Source organism: Convolutriloba macropyga, unplaced genomic scaffold, assembly GCF_964194025.1.
Source record: "Convolutriloba macropyga unplaced genomic scaffold, txConMacr16.3 SCAFFOLD_1231, whole genome shotgun sequence".
In the NCBI taxonomy this organism is placed as follows: Eukaryota; Metazoa; Xenacoelomorpha; order Acoela; family Convolutidae; genus Convolutriloba; species Convolutriloba macropyga.
This window is the reverse complement of record NW_027452837.1, coordinates 52,192-60,085: the sequence shown is the minus strand read 5'-3', so window position 1 is coordinate 60,085 and position 7,894 is coordinate 52,192. Positions and strand designations below refer to the sequence as shown.

Here is a 7,894-nt window from a genome sequence, read left to right as displayed (position 1 = left end):
TAGATAAACAGATAGATAGATCTATATAGATAGATAGATGTATAGATAGATAGTAAGAATATTGCTTGCTGTAGGCAAATTTAGAGCTCAAAACGTACCTTGTTATATTGTGCAAAATTAATTCAAACTTTTTCCTTTTGCAAACAAATATGTTATCAGGAACAATTATCAACTTAAAGATTTCAAAGACTAGTTTTAATTTATGCATACTGTGGGGTCTACTTTAACAAAAATTTAAAATTGAACTCTTGCAGTCTTGTAAAAAACAATAAGAAACTTTAAATTGTATAGCTTTTAAGCTAAGCAAACAAATTACGTTGCAAAACCAAAAACTCGCTCATGCATTTTACGCGAAGAGTTCGTTGGTTTGAAAGAAAATGTAAAATTATTTTTAAAGAGCTTCTGAGATTAGTTTTGCCTCTATAAACCTATTGGTCATTTTTGACAAATAACGGACTGGTATGTTCGTAACTGGTATGTACTAGATTATAGGGTTTAATTTGGAAACAGTTAGATCCAATTGTTGCGGTTAGTAAAGAAGATTAATTCATAAATAGGCAGCTATTACATGGGGTCAAGGTTCTATTGTGTTTATATAAAATATTTATGTACACAAATAGTATTTATTTATTCTTTATCCCCTTTATCACAAAGGTAATCTAATCAAGGATGCATGTTATTTTCCCTCACTTTTTACTGGACAGCAGAAATGCTGCACTTTGATTGGCTGATTCCACCTAGAGAGGAGTTGAAAGGTTTTCTGATAAAAATTTGATCAATTTTCCAAATCTGAAAGTCATTATCAGTCAAATTGATCCAAAAAATAATCTTGAAACTTTTCTTTTGAAAATTCTAATGTTGATTTTTTTGGGAACTTGATTCTATAAGGTTACTTCATGATGAATTCGATCGGTAAGTTGTTTTATTATAGTTTTTATCAGAGTTTCATATAATAACTTGATTAATTTTGAAATAGCTCTAAAAAAATTGGCATTTGGACTTTTTCATTTCGGTTATCATTTAAGCTTTGGTAGATGATTTAAAAAAATTCAATAAAATGACTATACTATTTTCTTAGAGAAATATTAATAGGATGCTTAACTTGTAAGTGGTCCTTATTTTCATGGTCCAAAATTTTTCACAGCTGCCCAAAAACAAATGTTTGGGAGCAAAATTAAAATAATGAGATTCCCTATTATCACGTTTGAATCTATTTACTTTTCATTAAAAATAATTAAATTTATTTTACAAATATAGATTTTTTAAAAAAAATTCAAACATCTTTAAACTTCAATCTTTAATGCTTTATACAAACTTAGAGCTTATTTGAAGATTTATCGGTGTCATTTTTTGCTGCAAAACTTGAAAGATAAAGAAAAGTTCCGGAATTTATTATGAAAAAATTGTGGCTTTGTGCAAGAAAGTTATCTATATAAATTTCTTAAGATTCACACCCTTTTTTTAAAAGAGCACCACCTGTAATCTATATGAGAATTAATGGTAAATATAGTGATGAATTTATAATTGTGCAAACAAGTATCAAAGTGCATTTTTCCAAATTCAATTTGCGTGTTAATTGATCTCAATTTTCACTCTATAACAGGGGGGAAAACAGGATAATCTACATTTTTTCCTTACTTTTTAGGAATATGCCCCGAAGCAACAACCCTGCTACATCCCATCTCCATCTCCACTACCGCAAACACAAACCACCCAAAACAACAACAACAACAAATGAACATCCAAACAAACAACATGACCATACCCGGAAACAACGCCCTCAAACAACAAAATCTTCCCCTCTCAATCGGAAACCAACATCAACAACAGCAACTTGCAGAAGTCTCGCCCGTTTCAAGCGAAGTCAGCGAACCCGCCACACCTTCTTCATCTCCCGCAAAACCCAACTCGGCCGGGTCAAACTCGCCAGTGAAACCGACATCGGGTAACAACAACAATTCAAACTCGGCCCAGTCGGTGGTGCCTAAGCCGAAGCGACACCGCACTCGGTTCACTCCGGCCCAGCTGAACGAGTTGGAGAGATGTTTCAACAAGACACACTATCCGGATATCTTCATGAGGGAAGAGCTGGCTATGAGGATTGCCCTCACCGAGTCCAGAGTACAGGTATGCGCAAAGTTTTTTATGCAAAAATTTGTTTTGAAATACAGAAAACTTATTTATTTAGACAGTCTATATCCTATAACCAATTTTTTTCTTAAATTTTCTTCATAAGGCACGGAATTAGTATTCACAACACGAGTTTTTTTTCAAAAAGATAATTGACCAAGCAAGTGTTCAACTAAATTTTGCAAAATTTTCAACTGCTCACATGGATTCCGGAAAAGCGTGATTTAAAATAGATGATAAGATAATGAATTCAAACTTTCATTGTTCCATTAAAGACAGTTTCAGTGAAAATTGTCTGTCAAAAATTGATTTGAAAGCGGAAAAGATCAAGGCATAGATTAAAAAAAAACAAAACGTAACCTGAAAATCGCGAAGTTTCGGAAAGCGTACCTTTATTCCAATTGTTTCTGGTTAATATCGGAATAATTAAATAAATAAATCGAACCAAAATTTTTTAGGGTTTCGGAAGTCCTGATATTCCAAATTGTACTCATTAATTTGGTGTAGAGCTATTTTTGGACTGTAATTTTTATTAGAAAGTTGTTATAGGTCAATTTTAAAAAAAGAAAGCCAATTTTGTTCTAGTATCCGGTTGAAAATTAGCTTTCAAAGTTTATACCACTACAATTATAGTAATACTCTGTTGAGTTCTAAAGCATAATACCCAATTTAAAATTATAAAAACTGTTAAGATTCTGATTAACAAACAGAAAACAAGCGCGCAAATTTTCAAATTTTAAATGTTCAAGAAGTTTTTGTAGTTTGGAAAAAATCAAAATTGAATTGGCGAAAATTTTCTGTGCAGTTATCGTGTCAATTAGGTAACTGCAGTCTTAGCCAAATTGTTAAACTGTTACCAAAAATGATTTGGTAAAATTCAAAGTACACTCTTTCGATGCTTTAAGTTTCAAACACTAAAGAGAAGATTTGCACGATGTGCATAATTCGCAGGGAAAGAAAAAGCGGTTCTAATTGCTAGTATAAATTAAAAATTTTTCATTATTAAAAAAACAAGCGGTTTATGTGACATCTTACACAATGCCCAGTGTAGCAATATCAGATTTAGTCACTAGATTCAGTATTTCGATTACAAGATAGCAGCAATTGGCATCACAGGCGGCCAGCCTTGTCATACTTACACGGTGTATTTCATCTTATCGTCAGTTGTTACAGCGTTTTGTCGAGTCCCACGGACCACTGAGGCATGACCGTGGTTGGTGATTACACTGTAAAATATTCATCTCAGTTATCACTATGCTATACATTTTTTTTCTGATTATCTAAACTATATAGTATGAAATATTGAATGTATTTTGGGTATTTGGCTCGTTGGGCATTTTGGTTTCGAGTATTTTGTCGCGACACCGACAAAAGCGTCGTCATTGTTTTTATGAAATGCGTGTTCTTGTTTAGACAATTCAACTTCAATCTTTTACTCTCAATTGTTTAGTAGCATAAGATCTACGTCGTTTGAATTGGTCTTCTTTCTCCTTTTTAAATCATCGGTTTCGAGACTTTGAGATCGGTTAATAGATCAGCAAATCAGAAGAGAGCATTTGTATGATGAAAAGTTACGGGTGTGGCCGGGATACAGAGTTGGAGGGGGGGGGGGGGTTGTAAGAGAGAGATGTGGAAAGAAGGGAAAAAGATAGAAGAAGGAGAGAGATTGAGAAAGAGGGACGGAGGGGGAAAAGACTCACGCCACTTAGTCTGTCATCGGACAGGATACAATTATTTGTTCATATCCTCACATTAACCCACATTATGAACAAATTCATCCAATATCCTGTTTGCTAACTTGGCCAAGTTATTGCCACAGACAGTCTCACGGCACACATCAATTAACTACAATCAAAACAACAGACACTAGTTCATAAAATCCCATCATATCACACTTTCTCCGTCCCTTCTGCTGCAGCTAATATCATACAAAGATTATATCAATATTTTGCAGATCATCAAAATTTTACAAATACGATGTTTCATTATTCAAGATTTTTTAAATTATTGGCTGGCATTTATTGATTAATGTTTCACTGGTTGTTAAGAAATTGTAAATGTAAGATTTAAAGTTGCAGAAATACTTTGCTTATTTCATGCAGTTAATCATTTAGAGCCCTTTTTCGTGTTTGATTTTTCTGGGGTTTTTTTGGGGGGGGGGGGAGGCAGTGGCGTTTGAGCTGTTGGGGTAGAAACGAGGGTACACAAGGGGAAACACTCCGATTCAGCTCAATTCCCCACACGAAAACCGACCGAAATACAGTTGAATTAGGCTTGAGCTGCAATTTTTCCTAAAATGAAGAAAATCTTCCCCTATTTATTCGCGGTTGCCATTGAATAGAAAGTGAGAGAGACAAGAATGCGCTCTCAAATTTTTCCCCTGTTTGAACTTTGGACTCTAATTTTTGTTCACTCACTAAAAGAGGGAAAAGAAGAGTTATATAATTTTTTAAAGAGTCATTAATCATTCGACTATCGTGGTTAATAACAACAAAATATATGTTATGTTCAATTTGTAACTGTTGTTATTATCTCATAATTATCTGGTCACTTTTGTTATAACTTAGTTATAACTAGCCTGAATATTATCCCGTGAGGCATATTAGAACTTCTTTAACCATCTGAGCCAACGAAAAGGGAGAGAAAGAGAGAAAATGAAAGGAAAAAAAGAGGGCGCAGATATCTAAATAGTTTTCCTTATTTTCATTTTCCCACAAAAACATAAATGCCAAAGTAATGCGAGGATAATAAAATAAATCGTCAACTTATCTCACTCTTTCATTATTTCTCACCGAATTTTCAAAAATAGCTTTCCTGTTGAGCCAATAAAAGCCTACTAAGTGGAACAAAACAATTTTCAGACCAAAACTCAGAAATATTAATTGTGATTTTAGTTCCATGGATATGGAAAGTAGGAAAAAAGTTAAATGAAAAAATTGCTTCGAACACTTGTCATTTCAATTTAAAAATTTCAGTTTATTTATTGGAGCACAGAAAAGAACTTAGAAAATATCTTAGAGCTTAGAAACTTAACTTATGTTGATAAACTCAGAAAGAAAACAAACTTACCAGATTTATAACGACAACTGCAGCTCACAATTTAGAAAATGAATGTAAATCAGTTTAGATCTGTATGTTTGTCAAATACTGATATTTATCTACTAATATTGAATAGGAAATGCAACTTTGCGAACCATCTCAAGTGAACTAAATTTTTGCATGTAATAATGAAATGACGCCCACTCATACGCCCCAAAATCGCCTGATTTTTGATACATTAACCTTTTAACAAATGTACACTGTAAATGTTATATTTATCTTTTAGACTATATATACCGCTGATTTTTGCTAAATTCTTCACAATTTTCTTCTCTTTTGAATCTCCTATAATTAATTCTTATTCTCTCAAATATCTTTTGAGCTTTAACAGCTTCAATCTCTAACGTGCCAAAACTCGTCCCGCCTCATCGGGGTTGTTGCGCTACAGTGTTCGTAATCCTGCTAACATTATTTTAATTGACAAATTAGAAACCGACACTAATGGAGTGATCTCGAATCATTCTGAACAAGTGGTTTATTTTTATAATCATTCTATTACTAATATAAAATTTTATGGGAAAACGTGTAAACATAGATGTAGACCGCTAGGTTAAATATTCAATTTTTTGCAAATGTATTAACCAATCATCGACATTTACCGATTTCATATTGACAAAGTTATCAATTGTGGCTGTTCTCCTCCGTTCTCGTGTATAAAAATCAGTCATAAACTCGGAATCTTCGGTTAAAATTTTCATCAATACAATTTATGGTATGGAAGTGCCTCCCCCCAGCATGCGCAATTTTTTGTTTTCATTAGTCTGTGTGAAGTAAATAATGCAGCAAGTATTTACGATAATAACGGTTAGTTGTTTTTTATACCCTTCATAGATGTGGAATCACACAACAAATTGTACATGCCATATTATGTAAGAGACAAAGATCAAATTATATTCCACCAGGGAGGAAGGGCAAACAGTTGCTTTTTTCATTTATACAAAGCAAAATTTCGAAAGTTGCTGCCCACTCTAGTTCACGTAAGAAATTTTTTTGACGGCCCGATTGTCAGGGTCAGAATTGAATCATATCCGGAAACCAATGCAGTTTTACTTATGTACATATGTGGTGAAGTTCTACATGGTAGTCATAGGTCTCCTTGAAGACCAGTTAATAAAGCCCAGGAGATGGATTCTCACCCGGAATATCTCTAGCTGCAACTCAAAAATGACGAGTTTTATGATTTAAACAGAAAAAATTGATGACAACAATGATTTATCAACAACAAGTTCTTAGAATTTAACTTTTCATCATTTTTCAGGTTTGGTTCCAAAACCGAAGAGCTAAGTGGAAGAAACGAAAGAAGTGTTCGCCCTCTGTATTCCGGGGTGGTGCCCTTTTGACCCCTGGTTCTCACCCAATGGGTTTCGGACAATTCGCAGCATTTGGGGGTGACCCCTTCGTCTGCAGCTACAACCCATTTTCCACAGATCCAAGAGGCTGGGGGGCATCGGGCAATGTCGGCACCACGCCAAACAATTCAACTATGGCAAGTTTCACATTTCCACCGACATTTGGCAACCCACGACACGGAATTGCAACAGCCAACCCCATAAATCAGGCCACTGCGTTTGGTTTTGGCGTCGAAAGTCAGCACGTTTCGGCTAATTTGTCTGGAATGCAGACAACACATCCTCTGGCGCCTAGCACCCCGACCCCCGTCACCTTTCCAGGACTCAATCACCAGGCGCAGACATTCGCTAATGCAATGATGTGCGCCAGTGCAGGAGGTACCGGTGCTCCTGGGACTATTATAGAGACCCCAGTATCGGCTGTGGCACCTCTTAATAGCACGAGTCCGGTTCCGGTTGGAGCTGGTGGCGATCCGGCAAGTTTGGCGGCTCTACGGCGAAAGGCTCTGGAACAGACGGCAACGATGAATTCCTTCAGTGCATTGTCAAACTGTGGATTCGATTTGAGATAGATAGCAAACCATAAAGGAGAAAACCAATTTAAACAATTGAAAAAAGTTTAGAACGGGAAATTTTGACTAAATTTGTACATATTTGTTGGTTTATTTATGTGTCAAAGACAGAAAAATTGTTTATATAAGTTATTGCTAAATCAATTTTTATTATATAGTTTTGGCAGCATAAGTTTAAACGAAGCAATGTGTTAAAATAAGGGAGATTTGTCAGTGTAGGCTGACAAAATGCTGACTACAAAAAAACATTCAAATTTTTAATAACTGCAATTAGCTTTTGACAATAACTTAACAAAGAAGATTGGCATTGTGTGTTTGAGCAGTGAAGTCACATCGGATCAATACAAACTGCAGATTGAGATATAAATACAAGATGAGTCATATATTAAAAATTAGGACAATCATTGACTGGAGAGTCAGAAAAGACTTTTTATAGCAAAACCCTTTCCAATACAAAGTCCAAAAATTATGATACTATATAAAGAGAAAACATTTTAACAGCGCAAGCATCATCGTCAATATTTTCAGAAGGAAGATTCCGAAAAAAATCTTTTTCCGTTGTTTCTTTACTTTGTGGCTGTCCTGTTGTTAAAATTTATATTGCCCCTTAAAGACATAACTCTGCCAATTTGTGCCCAATGATCATAGAACATGAAAGATACAAGATGAGGAAAGGTTATTATGCATGGCAACATTTTGCGCTAAACTTCACAAAAAAGAACATTTTCTCGACTTATTAAATTT

The 7,894-nt window shown here is 34.7% G+C and overlaps 1 protein-coding gene across 1 annotated transcript; it reads left to right on the top strand.

The window, feature by feature from the left end:
* Window positions 1-540: 540 nt before the first annotated feature.
* LOC142357840 (homeobox protein orthopedia B-like) lies at window positions 541-7,307 on the top strand. The gene is made up of 3 exons (XM_075409345.1): window positions 541-912; window positions 1,646-2,127; window positions 6,488-7,307. Exons 1-3 carry the CDS (start codon window positions 897-899, stop codon window positions 7,148-7,150), a joined length of 1,161 nt encoding a protein of 386 aa, XP_075265460.1. The 5' UTR covers window positions 541-896; the 3' UTR covers window positions 7,151-7,307.
* The last annotated feature ends 587 nt before the right edge of the window (window positions 7,308-7,894 follow it).